Source organism: Triticum urartu, chromosome 3A (genome assembly GCF_056163025.1).
Source record: "Triticum urartu cultivar PI428250 chromosome 3A, HENAU_Tu73, whole genome shotgun sequence".
NCBI classification, from domain to species: domain Eukaryota; kingdom Viridiplantae; phylum Streptophyta; class Magnoliopsida; order Poales; family Poaceae; genus Triticum; species Triticum urartu.
Window position 1 is genome coordinate 253,935,514 of NC_141875.1, and position 19,174 is coordinate 253,954,687.

At 43.5% G+C, this 19,174-nt stretch overlaps 1 protein-coding gene across 2 annotated transcripts; it reads right to left on the reverse strand.

Moving 5' to 3' along the window:
- Positions 1-9,334: 9,334 nt before the first annotated feature.
- On the reverse strand, positions 9,335-18,935 carry APG2 (Sec-independent periplasmic protein translocase). Of its 2 annotated transcripts, none has more exons than XM_087546863.1 (4): positions 18,547-18,933; positions 17,169-17,461; positions 10,598-10,888; positions 9,335-9,708 (listed from the first exon to the last, which is right to left on the reverse strand). In XM_087546863.1, exons 1-4 carry the CDS (start codon positions 18,797-18,799, stop codon positions 9,499-9,501), a joined length of 1,047 nt encoding a protein of 348 aa, XP_087402989.1. In that variant the 5' UTR covers positions 18,800-18,933; the 3' UTR covers positions 9,335-9,498. The 2 variants fall into 2 exon arrangements, with proteins under 2 accessions (XP_087402989.1, XP_087402990.1); XM_087546864.1 differs by lacking the exon at positions 9,335-9,708 and adding an exon at positions 10,106-10,428 and having other exon boundaries at positions 18,547-18,935.
- Positions 18,936-19,174: the final 239 nt, after the last annotated feature.

Sequence of the window (19,174 nt, forward strand, 5' to 3'; positions counted from 1 at the left end):
GCAGCTTGGTCTTTGAGTTGGAACGAAGCAAACTTGACAAAGCCCTTAGGCCCGACATTGCTGCACTCGAAATGTTTGCAGATATCCACGAGCCAATCATCAGCATCTGTGGCCTCGACACAGTTACTGAAGGTCTTTGGCTGGTTTGCGAGGAACTGGTTGAGTGTAGCAAACTGAGTTTGATTGTTGCCATTGCCTTGATTTCCTTGGTTGCGCTCTTGCAAGAGTTGCATAATTAGCTGCTTGTTGGTGTTGGTAGCGGCCATCACAGCTTGCCATGCCTCCGGAGGTGGAGGTGGTGGCGGTGGTTCCAGATTCTGACGCGTTGGAGGAGCCATCCTGAAGAGGGTGACATCCGTTAGCATCTTGACAGACATATATTCAAGCTGAATCAAAGGATCGAAATTGCAACATATAGCCTTAACATTCGAACAAGAATGAATGAATGAATTCCAAATTAAATGATCACACATCCATAAATTGAGAAGCCACTTAGATAGAGGTAGATGAATAAAACAACAAGGTACGGACATGAAACAAATACTTGGTAAGGATTACCCAATCACAAACCAAATATCTGCGGAAGAAATACTAGAGCTACATGAATTCACACCTAGGAAACTCCCGAAACTTTCCGGTTATGCAATCAGGTGTTGGGGATACAGGGGAAGCATAATATCTCACCCAAAACTAGCAAATCCTACATCTAGCAGTATCCATCATTCAACACATAACCAAGAAACCTTCGGAAATCATTTACCTCAACCTTCGAAAAGCATCCGTTATACGAGTTATGGCAATACTCCCGAACTCCCACCCCAGTACTGGGTGGCGTCGAGGTTATCTCACCAACAACTGCATAAAAGAGATTTTCGATGTCGGCGAAACTCAGGTATTCCAGAACTGCAACGATAAAATTGTGACGACAACACCTCGGAGCTCAACTCCCCGGGACACTGCCACAACCCCTAAATGTCAGGAGGCACCAAGAACATTGTTCTCGTCACAAAACCATCGGAACGATTCCAAGATACCCGCGTGATCCTACAAAAAAAATTTAGTGAAATTTGAGAAGAGAAGAGTCAAAACTCTACGTCAGGATGCCTCACCAGAGCGACGAAGGGACTGAGGAGTAAAAAGAATCCTACTCTCCGATATATATAATCCTAAAAGATTCAAAACATTTTTCTAGACTCAACAACGCCAGCGATTCGATCAAGCAGGGGACTCCTAAGTCGGGGAAGGCTCTGATTACCAACTTGTAACACCCACGATGCGGCTATATCTCCCACGTGTCGGAGCACGACTTAGAGGCACAACCGCATTGTAGGCATGTCGCAAGAGGGGTAATCTTTACACATCCCATGTACTGAATAAGAAAGAGGTATAGAGTTGGCTTACAATCGCCACTTCAAACAATACATAAATATAGCATTACATCATCCAGATACAATCAGGGTCCTACTACGGAACCAAAATAAAGACAACCCCAAATGCATAAGATCCCCGATCGCCCCAACTGGGCTCCACTACTGATCGTCTAGAAAGGAAACGTAGTAATGTCCTGAGTCCTCATCGAACTCCCACTTGAGCTCAGTCGCATCTCCTGGAATGGTATCATCAACACCTGCATCTGGTTTTGGAAGTAATCTGTGAGTCAACGGGACTCAGCAATCTCACACCCTCACGATCAAGACTATTTAAGCTTATGGGTAGGTAAAAGGTATGTGAGATGGAGCTGCAGCGAGCACTAGCATATATGGTGGCTAACATACGCAAATGAGAGTGAGAAGAGAAGGCAAGGCATGGTCGAGAATCTATAATCAAGAAGTGATCCTAGAACAACTTACGTTCAAGCATAACATGAGACCGTGTTCTCTTCCCGGACTCCGCCGAAAAGAGACCATCACGGCTACATACGCGGTTGATCCATTTTAATTAAGTTAAGTTTCAGGTTTTCTACAACAGGACATTAACAAATACCCATCTGCCCATAACCGCGGGCACGGCTTTCGAAAGTTCAAATCCCTGCAGGGGTGTCCCAACTTAGCCCATCACAAGCTCTCACGGTCAATGAAAGATATTCCTTCTCCTAGGACGGCCCGATTAGACTCGGAATCCCGGTTACAAGACATCTCGACAATGGTAAAACTAAACCAGCAAAACCGCCCGATGTGCCGACAAATCCCGATAGGAGTCGCACGTATCTCGTTCTCAGGGCACACCGGATGAGCAATCCGTATAACTAAAACCAACCCTCGAGTTTCCCCGAGGTGGCGCTGTAAGGGACTCTAGTTTGGACCAACACTCAGAGGAGCACTGGCCCGGGGGGTTAAAATAAAGATGACCCTTGAGTCCGCGGAACCCAAGGGAAAAAGGCTAGGTGGCAAATGATAAAACCAAGGTTGGGCCTTGCTAGAGGAGTTTTATTCAAGGCGAACTGTCAAGGGGTTCCCATTATAACCCAACCGTGTAAGGAACGCAAAATCAAGGAACATAACACCGGTATGACGGAAACTAGGGCAGCAAGAGTGGAACAAAACACTAGGCATAAGGCCGAGCCTTCCACCCTTTACCAAGTATATAGATGCATTAAAGTAAACAAGTTATAATAATGATATCCCAATAATAATCATGTTCCAACAAGGAACAAACTCCAATCTTCACCTGCAGCTAGCAACACTATAAGAGGGGCTGAGCAAAACGGTAACATAGCCAAACAACGGTTTGCTAGGACAAGGTGGGTTAGAGGTTTGACATGGCAATATGGGAGGCATGATATAGCATGTGGTAGGTATCGCGGCATAGGCATAGAAAAAGAGCGAGCAACTAGCAAGCAACGATAGAAGTGATTTCGAGGGTATGGTCATCTTGCCTGCAAAGTTCTCCGAGTTGACGTAAGCTTGATCCTCGTAAGCGTTCTCAACGGGTTCCTCGATCACGTACTCGTCTCCCGGCTCTATCCAAAGCAAGAACACAAGCAAGGGAAAACACAATCAACCACGGTGCAATGCACAAGCAACATGATGCAAAACATGGCATGATATGCGGGCTGTGATATGCAATGCATATGCGTGCTCCGGAAGGAAAAGATTGAACCAGGCCTCAACTTGGCAAACCAAGAGCGCCGCTGGAAATATGAGTTGATTTCGGTCGAAATCGATATAAAGATCACCGGAATCGGATGCACGGTTTGCAAATGGCAAGCAAAACAATAATGGCACAAATCTGCGATTAACAGCACGATGCCTTCTAGAATGCAACAAGAAACTAAGCTACTGCACTCTAACATAGCGACAAAGCACATGGCAGTTATCCACTTAAAATGCTTGACAAAAGATGAACACTGAGCTACGGCTAAATCATACAATAGCAGGTTCACAGACTTAGTGAAAATAACATGTCAGGATTTAACATCAGGAAGCAATGTTTAGAGCAAGTTACCAACATGCTACAGGAACATATCATGGCAAAGAAAGGCATGGCATGAAACTACTCAAAACATATAACAAAGGTCCCTTACTGACCATAAGCCAAAAAGGATCAGAAGATATGATGGCACCCATGTAAACATAGCAAGTTTCGTTAACAGATTCGGACTTTGCAGAAAACTGGACATGGCAAAAACAGAGTTACGTAGGCATGTTTGTGAGCTCGATGCACTCACCACAAGGCATTGCATGACAAACTAAGCATACACCCAGCAAGAAGGCATGATCGAGTAGCTAAACATGGCAAGAACAATCTCATAGTATGCATGGATCAACCACAACAACCTCGGCAAAATTGATTAACACGTAAGCAACCTGCCAGGAACATTTTATAGCAAAAGTAGAGCAAGATTGAGTCATGCTAGGGTACTCCATAATTGCAAACAAAGACATGGATGGATAGAACATAACAATATCTCAAAATCATCCTTACTGAACATGCTCAAAAGAGGCATGGATCACTCTGTAGCAACATGAATACATGGCATAAAAATAACATCAGGGAAATGACTTAGAAGAATTCTAAGTCCCTGAAATCAGCAACATCACGAGAGCTACTTTGCATGCTTGTTCTAGTCACCACATTGATCACAAAAATACATGGTATACATCCCTGTAAAGATGGCATGGCATAGCCCAAAACACATGTAGGGTCAAGTTCATAGGAGGCACACATTAAATATGGAAAAAATGACAAATGTCCATAATCTGATAAGAAACAGAAACTAACATTACATAGCACTCTTGCAACAGCATTTAGGGCATCAAGATGGACTCAAACAAGCATGGTGCAATGGAAAGAAATGAAGAGCACATCCATACGAACAATTTTATATATTACACGCCCAAAACGGAGCTACGGATGATGAGACATGATGCCATCAACATGCCTAAAAATATGGAAAACTAGGGAAAAAAATGAAAGTCAACCCTAGGGTTTTCAAATCCAGATCTGGGGCGGCGCGGACTTCAAGGTTCACAGGAAAACGCTGCGGCGGCCGGAGCTTCTCACTGGAGAGGACGTAGCTCGCCGGAGTGGGAGGAAGGTGGCGGCGAGGGGGCGACAAGGAGGAGGCCGGGCGGCGGCGGAGAAGGTCGCCGGCGGGCGCGGCGAAGGCGCGGCAGAGCTGCGCCGGCGAGGCGGAGGCGGCGGTCGGCGTGAGGCAGCGGGGCAGCGCGACGGCCGGCAGCGACAGGCGGCAGAGGGCGCGGGCGGCGCGTGCGGCGGGGCGCGGCCCGGGTCGGGCGCGGGAGGGCCGGCCACGGGCCAGGCGGGCCGGCGCGGTCGGTGGCGGGACGGCAACACGTGGCGGACACCGGTTGGACGCGGGCGGTGGTGAACGCGTGCGGCCGGCGGCGGACGTGTCCGGTGGCGCGGAGGAGCGGGCTAGGGTTTTGGACTGCGGGAATTTCGGAGGGGGGACCTATTTATAGGTAGAGGGAGCTAGGAGAGTCCAAATGAGGTGCGATTTTCGGCCACGCGATCGTGATCGAACAACCGAGAGGATGAAGGGGGTTTAGCTAGGTTTTGGGCCACTTTGGAGGGGTGTTGGGCTGCAACACACACGAGGCCTTTACGGTTCCTCGGTTAATCGTTGGAGTATCAAACGAACCCCAAATGGCTCGAAACTTGACAGGCGGTCTACCGGTAGTATACCAAGGCCGCTTGGCAAGTCTCGGTCCAATCCGAAAACGTTTAATACCCGCACACGAAAAGAGGCAAAAGGGGACGTCGGAGGACATAGGAGTGCCGGAATGCAAAACGGACAACGGGGAAAATGCTCGGATGCATAAGATGAACACGTATGCAAATGCGATGCACATGATGACATGATATGAGATGCATGACAAAGACAAAAGCAAAAGGAAGACAAAACCCGACCCCGAGGGAATATCATAACTTAGTGCCGAAAATGGCAAGAGTTGGAATACAAATATGGCAAGTTACATACGGGGCGTTACATGGCGCCACGGCCACTACCCACCGCAATCGCCATGGTCCGGTGCACACTGCATTTCTTCTCCCCTTCCTCTGCTAGCTCTTAACCTTGTGTGCTAAGTGTAAGTGCTAGCTCTTAATCATACCCCATGCGGGCAACCCAACAACGTGTAGTTGTATACGCCAAGACATTGCAGGCAACCAAACAACGTGTCAAAGTTGACCCCCTAATGCAGGAAGTCCATATGTAGGCAACCAAACAACTTGCAGATGTCGCATATGAGGCTGTTTTTTTAGAGTCAGGCTAAGTGGAGAACGATATGCAACACAGGTACTGTAGCCGATGGCAACCAAATACACCCTAAAGGATTTAAGGCTGGTAGGTACTTTAGAGCTAGTTTGGTCCGCTTCCACACTTGAGAAGGCCTGCCCTGATTGCTGTCTAGTCTTTGTTTGGATGAAGCCCTGAAAAATTGGAGCAAGCCTGGCCTACACTACCCAGGCAAATAATTAGCCTACCAGGCGTCTCCTTTTGGTCGCCTGGGCAGGTGGCGGTACTAGCCTAGAACTAATCCAGTTATTTATACGTAGGATCTGGGCCGTTTGTCAGTATTTTATATATATATATATATATATATATATATATATATATATATATATATATATATATATATATATATATATATATTTAATCCCTGGTGAACTCCCAGGCTCAGGTCACACTCCAAATAGCAATGTGGCCAGGCTACAAAAATCAAATCTCAGACGCAGCCAAGCAACATATTCTCCCAGGCACGTGGCCCAGGGTAGCAACCAAACTAATCCTTATTCCACATAAGCTTCTTCGTAGTCAGAATAAAGTTACAAATGCTTCGGCAAGATATTCTTTGTAGTCAGAATAGAGTTGCAAATAATTTGGCAAGGTATAGTCATACTGGCTTCACAGATGGCCTTCATGTATTGAGGAAATCTTGCCTGTAGATTGTAATTTTGCACCTTTGGAATAAAACACTCATTTACCCTGCAAAAAAAATGATATGTCATTAGTGTTACCCTATTTATAAAATACTTCAATCGCAGAAGCACTTTCGCTTCGGTACAACCCCCTAAATACATCGAGGGCTCGGATTATCCGATACCCCTTCATAATAAAGAGCGGGATGGTCTTTTTTTAAAGTTTTTTTTAGCAGTTGGTCTTTTTGCTAAAGTACGTCTACATCTCGCATCGTATACAACAAACTGCACAGGTGCTGGGCCGGCCCATTAAGCTAGCACGTTTAATATATGCGCAACCTAAAAATACATGGAAAAGGGAGAGTTATGAGGATTTGAACTCAAGACCTACCACTAAATGGCACATGCCGATAGCCACTTCAACGAACCACTACTTGTGTTATGTTCTAGCGCTTAATATATAAGAAAACACAGTAGCGTACATACATATCAAATATTTTCTGAAAAAATCTGAAACTTTTTTTTAAAATGCGAACAATTTCAAAATGCCGAATAGTTTTGGAATTTGTGAACGAAATTTGAGCAATTTTATTTTGAAAGCGTACAAAATTTCAAAACAAAACAATTTCTGGACATCTTTCGAAACATGAACAATTTTTAAAATTTCTGGTTTCTTTTGGGGGGGGGGGGGGGGTTGTTTGCCCCATTTTCCTTTTCCTTTTTCTATTTTACTTTGATCTTAATTGTATTTTAAGAAAATCACGAACTGTTTTTAAATCGTGAATCTTTTCTTAAATCCATGAACTTTTCAAATTCGGAAATATTATTTTAATAATGTGAACTTTGTTTTAAAATCTGTGAACGTTTTTACACATCCAGGAACTATTCTCAACTTTATGAACTTTTCCAATGCCTGAGAATTTTTTTCAAATTCGTGAACATCTGTTTTTAAAATTCATGATTGTTTTTCAAATCCATGAATTCTTGGGCAGGCCCAACAGGCACCCGACAGGAGAGATGTCATTGCCTAGTTGGTCTAAAGCCTAAGATTTTTTTTCCTTTTCTATTTTTTGTTTTTTTCCTTTTTGAAACCTATCTAAAAATTTGAAATATTTTTGCAATGCCAAAAATGTTCATATTTTCAAACATTGTTCAGAATTTTTAAAAATATGCTGAAATTAAAAAGTTTGTTCACGTTTACATTTTTTGTTCACAAATTTAAGAAATGTTTGCAATTTGTGGATAATATCAATTGTTGGGAATTTGTCCACAATTTTAGAAAAGGTGTTCAAGTTTACAAAATTTTCATACACAATTTGGAATTCCATAATTGTGCACTAATTTCAATAGATTGTTAGGATATAGGAGAATGTTCATGTTGATTGATAATACCAAAAATGGAAATAGCAAAGGCATTCTTAATTAGAAACTATATGTCCACGGATGACCCCAACTTCTTGCAACAGCCTGACATGGATATATGAAACATCCATGCCAGGTTTGAACAACTTCCGACACTATTTGTACGTTGTGACACGTCTGCCCATTTATCAGCCCTTTACACCAAGAAAACTCTAGAAAATGCAAAACTTAGAATACAAACATTTTGGCATGATGCCTTGTATTTATCATAGAAGTAGGTGGAAAATAATTGGAAGGCATCTAAAGTAAAAATAGTACGAAGGCTCGAGCTTTCCCATCTTTGAATTTAGTATTGATCACATTAAGGCTTATCCATGACAGATTACCACACTCAGATGTTTAAGTTGGACAAATAGCACAATGGGTATCATCATTTAGCCTACAATTTTGCATCTTCTCCTGCAATTTCAGTGCGCGGGTAGTTTCATCTCCAGATTATTCTACAAACTATTTAGGGTGGTATCATCATTTAACCTTGCTTCAGCAGTGGAGAATTGGGTGATGGACTTGCTATCAGCCTGGTTATGAACTACTATGTCTATTCCTAAATAGATAGCATATTAGAAAGCATGCACTCTAAATTTGGCTCATGCAATAAAAAGAGTATTCATATTGTTTTCTTGAGTAAAGAAGGTATTCAAATTGTTTGGGTGAAATGTACATGAAAGGAAAATTGATTTCTGAAGAATGATATTTCAAATTATGTATGCCAAGAATTAGGCACTATACACTTCATGTGAATTTTAAAATTTTCAATAGGGTTAACCTATTATTTTTAGGGAAGGTTATCCTATATATGATTACATGTGTTAGCCGAGATGTGCAACGCAAGCTTACTAGTGTGACAAAAGTTCGTGGAATTGAAAAAAGTTCATGGGTTTGAAAAAAGGTTAAGAATTTGAAAAAAAGTTCACAAATTTGGAAAAAAAAAGTTTGCAAAATAAAAAAAAGTTCACAATTTTTACAAAACAAAGTTCACGAATTTGATCAAAGTTTGTGAAATTCAAAAAGGTTCATCGACTTGAAAAAAGGTTAAAGATTTTTTTCCATCAAATTTATTAAAGTTTGCGATGTTGAAAATATTCATTCATATGAAAAAAGATCACAGATTTAAAAGATAAATTCACGGATTTACAAAATGTTCACGAATAAGAAAATAAAAATAGAAAATAGAAAAATAAGAAGAAATAAAGAAAAATAAACCGAAGAAAAAAAAGGCAAAAAGAAAAACAGAAAGATAAGATGCACAACAAGAAGTATAAAAGAAGAAGGCAGGCACAACAGGTGCGCTGTCCTAGTTGGTTGCTGCAGGTAGTTATAAATCAAGAGGTTGGGTGTTCGATACTGCTCACCCACTAATTTTCTGAAGCTTAAAAAATAATAAAATAATAAATGGGCCAGGCCCAGGATGGAGGGGGAACGTGCGCCAGTTGTCTCATGGGCCGACGGATCTGCTATGTATGTATACGTATAACTCGTACGCGTCACATACCGAGGTGTCTATACGTACCGACGCATGGCTCGCGTAGAAGAGGGCCAAATAATGTGCTCGTAGATGAGAAGCAGCCGAGTTAATTTTATACAAGACTATGTTACAGTGGGGGACGGTGACCACTTGGACCAATCAACACGGCTATGATTTCTAGTAGTACACTAACACACAATACCCAATCACTACAACGCTTGTTGCAGTTAGCGCCCAGTTAGCCTGACCATCCACGCACCACCCAAGTACAGACCAAGCAGTGGACCCGCCAAAAGCATCTGAGTCAAGGGATCAGTCGAGGGCGTAAGCACAGCCGCAGCAACCACCGCACCAACAACAACATACCTCCAGATTGAGAGCATTTGTTCGCTGGAAACCAGTCCAACTTGCCCCAGCAACAGCTGGATCACAGGGACCTGGAAAAGAGTAGCATGGAAATTCATTATATTTCTAACAACAACAACAATAACAACAAAGCCTTTAATCCCAAACAAGTTGGGGTAGGCTAGAGATGAAACCATAAGATTTCGCGACCAACTCATGGTTCTGACACATGGATAGCAAGTTATGGTAGTACTATTTGCTGTGCAGGTCTATGATAGTACCATTTGCTTATCAAAGGAAGGAAAGGCAAACCACCAGCTCATTTGGATAATCAGATAACGATTTACTCAGACATGCACGAGTGCCAATTCCAGTTATCAAGATTCAGCTACTGACTGGAGCATACATGATTAATTTGAAAAAACCACGACAAGTATTTTAGAACGGAGGGAGTAACAATATACTTTCTAGTTGTTCATGAAGTGGTCCACATGATCACTCATGACAAGAACGTAAAAACCACGACATGTATTTTAGAACGGAGGGAGTAACAATATACTTTCTAGTTGTTCATGAAGTGGTCCACATGATCACTCATGACAAGAACGTAAAAAACACAAATCACAAATTAGATCCGGTGGAGAACTTTCTTGACAGGTATAACTTTGTCTACACATACAGACTTAATCCTTTCTTCTTTTTTGCGGGGAACATACAGACTTAATCCAACACAACCTATTTGTGGTTACAAAATCCAGTGTCTTCATAAATGATACCTACCATTTTAAAGCCCTTGCAACAACCTAGCAAACCTACAATGAAGTGGATTCTCAGCAATGTCTGCCACATGAACATCCGTGTACATAAACTTAGACAGAACATTACATGATCCAATGTTTAATTTTGGTACAATTGTAAGCAAAGGAACACTTTCCAACACCCAACTTAATATCATGTTCTAAGCATAGAGGCCATGTTTACCTGAAAAGATAATCCTGTGCTGAACAGAAGCACAAGTACGAACTCAAAGTACTGGTCTATTGACCATATCGATTCCACCGCTCCTTCGGCATAATTCACGAAGAAGTTCAATGCTGCTGGAGCAAGAACAGTGTAGGAGAATAAAATGCCAAGGTAGAACAGAACTGAAGAACCCAAAACAATGGGCCCTAGGAATTTCCGCTCATCCTTGGTTAAACCAGGGAGAACAAATGCTATGATCTCGTACAAAATTATAGGACTTCCGATTAGGAGGCCACAATAACCAGAGACCTGAAGAATATCAAAAATAATAAAGAAAATCATTACTTAATTTGCTTTGACATATAACCATGGAAGAAGGGTGCATGCTGATTAAAATCGGATACACAAGGAGTAACATACATATTACTGTTTTTCATATAGACTAATAACCAATATGAAATCCAGCGGTCTTTGGAGCAGTTTATAGACTGGTATGTGTAGTAGTTTGTGCCTTGCATAGTTAGCCACCTTTTTTAAGGATAGAAGAGTGCACACTTATTCCATTGCTGCAGTCACATGTACAACCCTATGTACTAACATTTGAGTTACTCACATGTTCTTATGTAAGTTTGCATCACTAGCTAGCAATATCATGCAGTAGTTTCTAGAATTAAATTTGTGAGAGTGTAGTATCAATCACTAAACCATAGCAACTAATAAATTGATTTGAAAAAAATATACCAGTGTATTTTACTGATGTGAAAATATTACACATTTTTAAGATTTACATCCCTTTCCTTCTCAGAAACCTTGCTACTAGTGCCTACCACACTCAGGATCAAGAAACTTCTGTGCAAATAGCTCCGTCAATCCGAGATATTTATCAAGTGCTTTTGTGCAGGCACATAGGACAATCTGGTTTGTTGTATCTTCGCATTCTGATTGTAAAATATGTGAAAATGTGCCCCCAGAAGTGAAATTCAAATTTAGCTTCCCAATCATGCGAGTGAAGATTCTCATATTCTATGCAAGAGACTGTTGGTGATAGTGTGCTAATATGTTGATAATTTCATCACTAGACGTAGTGTGGCTATAAAAGTCAATGATGATGTCGCCATTACTTCCAGACAAAAAGGGACTATGTCAGGGCGACCCTTTGTGTCCAATGGTATTCAACATTGTTGCAGAAATGTTGGCTATTTTGATCAAACGTGCCAAACAGGACGACCAAATTGCAGGGGTAGTGCCACACCTTGTGGATGGGGGCCTCTCAATTCTGCAATACCCCGATGACACGATTCTTTAATGGAACTTGACCTCGGAAAGGCTACAAACCTGGAACTTTTGCTTTCAGCTTTTGAGCATATGTCAGGTCTGAAAATCAATTTCCATAAAAGCAAATTATTCCGTTCTGAAGAAGTCAATGAGACTGCTGCACAAACGTCAACCCGTTCGGTTGTGCACAAGGCCAATTCCCTATTAGATACTTGGGAATTCCGATTCATTATTGACGCCTCACTAAAACATGTCGAAGAGCGCATAGAGAAATGATCAAGCAGTTGGAAAGGCAAGTTGGTCTCTGGTGGAGGATGACTTGTCTTGATCAATTTTGTTGTCACAAACACGGTTCTCTATATGCTCTCGTTTTTCCAACTCTCCTTTTTTTCCTAGAGTACGCCTAGGCGTACCATAGCTTTAAAGAAGGCAAAATAATAGTTACAAGAAAGCTACCACTCGATGCGAACAACGAGTGCAGCGCAAACACCACACCCAACACGACCAAGGACACACACCACGCCAAGCGAGCTACAACGCAAAAGAGCCTATCCTCGGGGGATACACAGAACCGCGTCTCGACTAACGCTGAAACCTCCGAGACCACCAACTGCTGCAGAACTTCACTTGCCGACGCACGCGTACATTGCGCCACGGAGGATCAACCAAGGACAGCGGCGAACACCGGAGGAGAGCAACGAGGAGCCAGCGCGTCTCCAAACACAATGCTCCCAATAGAGGAGCGACGTCGAGGACGCCGCCATTGTGCCGATCCAAGAGCCGAATCGAGGCTTTCGCCGGAGACATCCACCAATACCAAGGGCGCGAGGGGAAAGGCGAACACACTCGATGATGCCTCCAAGGAGGAGAATGACATCCGCGGGTGCCATCATCGCCGGCCCGGCAGACGCCGTGCAAGATTTTCATCTGCGTGTAGCCCCTCTCCACATCTCCATGGAATTGAAGGCACCATGCAAGAAAACTCGCACCGCCGCCACCGCAGCACTTGCCGACGTAGCTGCAAAGCCAAGGACCGACGACCGCCCGCCCGACAGGGTAACCACAGCCACACCACCAACTCCCAACCTGTGCGAGGACCCGCAGCCAACCAGCACCTCCGGCCAGGTCCAGGACGCCTGCGACGGTTGTCACCCACCAAGGGACAACCTTGCGTCTGACCGGACCTGCCTCTTCATGGAAGAACCCATGCGACACCAGCAGAAGAGCAACGCCGCTCGCCACGCCGCGCAGGATTGACCAGCCGCTCGCTGCTCGCCAAGACTCCATCTTGGCCGAGCCATCGAAGTGCCACCACCAGCCTACTCGTGGGACTCGCCGCCGCCTTCAGCTAGCGCCACCGCCACCAGAAACGGACCACCCCACCGCTGCCAGGCCCCGCCAGGCCCGCCGCGCCACCAGGCCACCCACTGAGCGTCGACCATCCATCCTCACCTCCGGCCCGCTCGGATCTGGCCAGGCACGAACTCCCTCGCGGCGAGGAGCACCAAGCCGCCGACGGCATGCGCACTCCGCCGCGACGCGCCGTCACCAGACCGCCGTGCCGCCCCGCACCACCTCCCGCCAGCGCGCATCCGTCCACCGCGCCGGTCACCGAGATCCGCCGCCAGGCCGAAGAAGCGGTCCCCCACGACCACCGCTCCAGGTGAGGGAAAGAGGAATCCCGCCGCCGGCGGCACCACGTGGGCTTTGCCCGGCCGGCGGGGAGGGGGGAGGGAGGGAGGCTGGGGCCGACGGCGGGGTTAGGGCACCCGAGTAGCCCGCGGGGGGACAACGCGGGGCAGGGGAGGGGAGCTCTACTAAAATGATCCATTTTTCCAACTCTCAAAAAGGGGTCCTGGGGAGGTTGGATTACTATAGATCCAGATTCTTTTAGCGGGGGGATAGTCAAAAGACAAAATATAGGCTAACTGAATGGAGTGTGGTTTGTCGACAAAAAGATCAGGGAGGCCTAGGTATACTGGACCACCAGGTCAAAAAAATGCCTTAGTAAATAGTTGTACAAGCTTCTTACCAAGGATGGTGTCTGGCCAACCATCTTTCATAATAAGTACTTAGGCCCAAAGGTCGTGTCTCAGGCATGCTGGAGCCTATGGGTTTGCATTTTTGGGCAGGACTGATGGCGGCAAAAGAACACCTTTTTCGCTTTGGTACCTTTGCAATAAAAGACAGCTCAGAGATCTGATTCTGGGAGGACAAGTGGCTAGGAAACGCCACGCTTCGAGAACAATATCTAGCTTCATACCGCATTGCTCGCGATAAGAATGATACTCTTGCACAAGTTCCGAGCTCCTCCACTCTGGATGTATCATTTGGGAAGGATTTGATCGCCCGCCGCCTCGTGTCATGGCAACATCTACTATCTTAGTTGGATGCGATAATCCTGACACAAGGCCGGGATGAGTTTCGCTGGAATGTTACAAAACATGGGTCCTCTATGGTCGACTCTATGTAACGTGTGCTTTCACCCTCATAGCACACTCGGAGATTCCAGTGGACAATAATAAACAAATCTGGAGTCCAAGATACCGCTAAAAGTTAAGATTTTCATGTGGTACCTTTGCAGAGGTGTTGTGCTGGCTAAGGACAACCTCACTCATCACAACTCGCAAGGAAGCAAGAAGTGTAGTTTTTCTACTCTTGCGAGACAATCAAACACCTCTTCTTTCACTGCAAGTTCGCGCATTCTACATGGTCAGTGATCCAAATAGCACCAAATTTGTATCTGTCAACAACGGTCACTGGCTCGACAGCATACCCAAAAATTTTGTACACTAATAAGGTTGGGAGCGTTTGCCTTACTATGATCGCATTGGCTATGTAGAAATTATATGGTTTTAATGATAAAAACTCTTCTCCCATGCAGGTTATCTCCTCCCATTGTATATGCTACACCGAATGGAGTATCGAAAGGGGGCACTTGCTTTCTAGGTGGTCTATGCTACATCGAATGGAGTACCGACCACTGTTCATGGAGGTTTGTACACAGTTGGAGCAAATGCCCAAGTACCCAGGGAGGTTTTTACCCCAACATGTGTGATAGCATAGTCTCCGGATAGGCCTCCACCACCCCCGACATAGGCATATGTAAGTGCATCCAGTGCCCCTTTGTGGTTTTAGAGTATTGACGACAAAAATGGTTAAGGTCCTAATGTGTTTGTGAGTATACATAGGTGAAAGTCCCTGAAGATTTGGTTTAACCAATGATAGTGACCGCTAAAAATGTGAAGGAAACATTAAAGGTTTCGGTGCGCCCTTTAGAAGAATTAGCCGGGGAACTGAAGTGTGAAGACTAGCTCTTTACTAGTTCTTTTTATTCCTTTCTGAGTCACAGGGCAAACCATACGGTCAAGGGGGTCCAGGTGTTAGGAAGACAATACTTACAAAGTGTGCTCAATCCCAACCTATTTCTTCAACTGAAGATTTCGGAAATATTTTTGAGTGCAGGATGTTTTCTTTGGTGTGCGAGATGATATTCTTTGGCACATCTTAGTCAAAGTCCTCGCTGAGGAATTAGGAAACCAGCTGTTTGGTTCCCTTATCATGAGAAATTTGAGAGTTCAAATTTTTGACTGTTGTGCCAGCTGGCGATAACACGGCTGTGGGTGCGTTCTGTCCAACAATCACATCGGCCCTCGAGTTGCGGCCTCAGTTATAAATAGCCCCCATCCTCCACCATAAGTTGGTTGGCTGCTCCGTGTGAAATTTAGACAAGTGTTGTCTGAGCAACCCATCCTCCCTAAGCCTTTGAGTGAATCCCAAGGAAAAAAACAATGCCTAATAGCCAAAGTGATTGAGCATCACTGAAGAACCTGTTCGAATTCGTTGAAGACTTGTTACTATTGAAGACTGTGATCTTCAAGACGGATAGGTGTCGGTTCTGAAATCCAAGTGATTGTGGAATGCCGAAGAACAAGTATGTGAAAGTCCAGGAGATCTATCTTGAAGATACCATGAGTGATTGGGTGAGGTCTAAATGATCTTAGCTCAAAGAGAATAGGGTGAAGACATTGGTCTTCTAAGTTAAATCTCAGCCTTCCAACCAGACATTGGTCTTCTTGTATTTGTCATAGCAACTCAAACTGGGGCAACAAATTCTTGTCTTCACCGAGCTACTGGTTCTATATTATTCATCTCTATTTACTTTATAGTTGGGGTAGGACCAATTGTTGAGAAGCTTGTCCAGCATCTTCTGAGATGGTTTGGGCATATTTAGCACAGGCCTCCAGAAGCTCCAGTGCATAGCGGACGGCTAAAGCGTGCTGATAATGTCATCAAAGGTCAAGGTAGACCAAACTTGACATATTAGGAGTCCGTAAAGAGAGATCTAAATGACTGGAATATATCACCAAAGAACTAGCCATGGACAAAGGTGCTCAAGTGAAAGCTAGCTATCCATGTGCCAGAACCAAGAGTTGGTTGCGAGATCTTATGTGTTTCAGCTCTAGCCTACCCCAACTTGTTTGGGGCTAAAGGCTTTGTTGTTGTTGTTGTTGTTGTTGTTGTTGTTGTTGTTGTTGTTGTTGTTTACTTTAAATAATTTGTATCTTCTGAAGAATTTAATCCTCCCTCTTCTAGAAGTCTTTCACTAAATACTTATCTGTTCCGCTCCGTTTACTTACGCACTGTTTAATATTCAGAGTTTTGGTACTGAAGTGTATCTGTCTTTACATTAGACTTGTTTACATGTTCTGTTATGTTCTTGTGCATGCTATCTACTCTGATGACTTTGTTCTAGTTCTATTTGATTGTGTACTCTAGTTTTCTTCAGTCAGTTATATTTCAGTTCTGTTTAGTTCATTGTTCTTCGAAAAAATAGTTTTTTCAAATAGTTTCTTAAAAATCTCCTATTCACCCACCCCCATCTATTCGATTAGACGTTCTTACAACATAGTTTCGATCTCATGTGACTTTACTTTTGTCTTTATGTCTTCTTTTACTTTGTGAGACTCTTAGCGTTGGTTGTGTGCATCCTAGTCATGCAAAGGCCGGGTGTCACACATTATGCTTTGTATCCGATGGATGCTACATTTTAATTTAATAAAAGCAACTTTATCGGAAACAAGACGGTAAGACCTATTTGGATTGCTCAGTTCATATCGTTGTATTGTAGCAGATGCCCCAAGCTGTACACTATGTATACAATGAATAACTTCACAATGCAATATTACTAGAACATTAAAATAAGAAATGTGACTTGGCCTTAAAGGTTCACCTTCAAAGCCAAGAATATTATTAATTATCTAAAAAACTACAAGAATAATATCAACAAAATACTAAGTGCACAGCAGTTCACCTTCAATGTTGTAAAGAAAAATTCTCCAGGGGAGAGCTGCAAAAATCTGACACCCTGAACACTAACAGGCGCTTCAAGAATCTTAATTATATCTTTGGAGAAAGCAAAACAACCAATTATTGAAGCTCCAACAGCCAATACTGATATAAATATCCTCGCACGAAGTTCCTCTAGATGATCAAATATACTCATTTCCTTATCATCTGGAAGTAGCTCTTTGCTTGGATAAAGAAAATTGTATAGACTACTCTGATCTTCTTCCTGTGTGACACCTTCAAAAGAACCATTTTCGACTGTACAAGATACATTTGAGCTGTCAACATATTCCAGAAATAAATTCCACCAAGGCATAATAATTAATAAGATAAGATGTAGTTATGACCAGTTAAAAAAAAAGGCACATTATGAGATGGATTTTTCTAGAGTACTTGTCTATCAAGATTGTGTTTCGTAATGCTAGAACAATAAAAGTGCATCATATTCTTTTATCCAGCTGAAAAGGGTTAACACTAGTGAACTAATAGTTCCTCAAAGTCAAACAATCAATAATTCTAGTGTACAGCTTTATTTCAGCCTGTGCCTATCCTCTTTCATATATACTACTCCCTCTGTCCCAAAATGTAAGACCATTTTTAACACTGTCACTTTTAACTAAAGTACGGGTGATAATTTCCGTTGTTTTAGCGCTGCATTTACCAAAGGCTTTGTTGCTGTTGTATTTACCAAAGGTTGACACGGTAGTGACAAGAAGGTAAAAATTGAAACATACCATAAATGCCGTATTCTTGACATTTAACAATCAATTTCTCTCTGAGTCAAAATTTTCAAAACTACCACAGTACAATACCTCTGATCCGAACTCAGTACAATAAGAAATCGAACGGCGTACTGCAGTTTGGTCAGAGGCATGAATGGCTTGATTGTAGCGTCGGACCGAAATCGGAAAAAAGCTTTTTTCAATAAAGGGTGAATTTTATTGGCTAAATCGGACAGAAGCTATGTACGTATAGCATCGTTCGAGAACTTTCTCAGAAAATTTAGTAGACATTCAAGTGCAGATCCTCTGAAACCCTCCAATTGCCCAATCAATCGTTCCACTAATACTCCTGACTTGCGAGTTCAACTAAACTAATGGACTACATATGGAGGTTCCAATATGGACTAAATACAAGTCTTTCTAGAGGTTCCAATATACATATGGAGCAAAATGAGTGAATCTACACTATAAAATATGTCTATATACATCCATATGTAGTCTATATTAAAATCTCTACAAAGATTTATATTTAGGAACGGAGGGAGTAGTAAAGCTCAGATGCCTCTGAGATCTCAACACAACAATATACCAAGAAAGCACAAGAAGAGGCTAGAGGCGTACCACGTCCTGGAAGTGGATCTTGGAGGGTGGCGCCGAGGCTGCTCGATGGAGACTCTTCTCTTTGAGACGCTGGCAAATTCGTGTCCTGTCTGCTGCTCCCCTCAACAGCGGAACAGCGAAGGTGCCGGCGGCGGCAGTGGAGGGGCTCGGGCATGCATGAGGAGAGATGGGGAAGAGAGATGTGGTGGCGACGGAGGAGGATGCTGCCGACTTGCGGTGGCGGGTGGGAGAGCAGCGCTCCTGCGCTTCCCATCGTCTCTCGCGGGAGCTCGATAGGTGATAAACCGATAATTTTCTGCTCGCTTCCGCGAGTTCCGTGTGGGTGTTGCTTCCCTCGCTTCTTCTCCGTGGCTCCTGGGATGTGCTTGTGCTGTTACCGGCCACACAAGTCCTGGATATAAAAAGGTCTGGCACGGCTACACTTTTATTGGGTTATGCGGTACGCGAAATCACGAATCAAGCAATACTCCTTTTAAAGATTACTAGCACAAGTGTCCGTGCATTGCATCAGACAATAAAATTAATAGAACCTGCTCAACGTGTCATTGCAGAACACTTCACATATTCAATTTTAACAAACATCAGAAATAAGGTAACCCTGAGTATCCTTTTCCCTCCATGAAGTGTG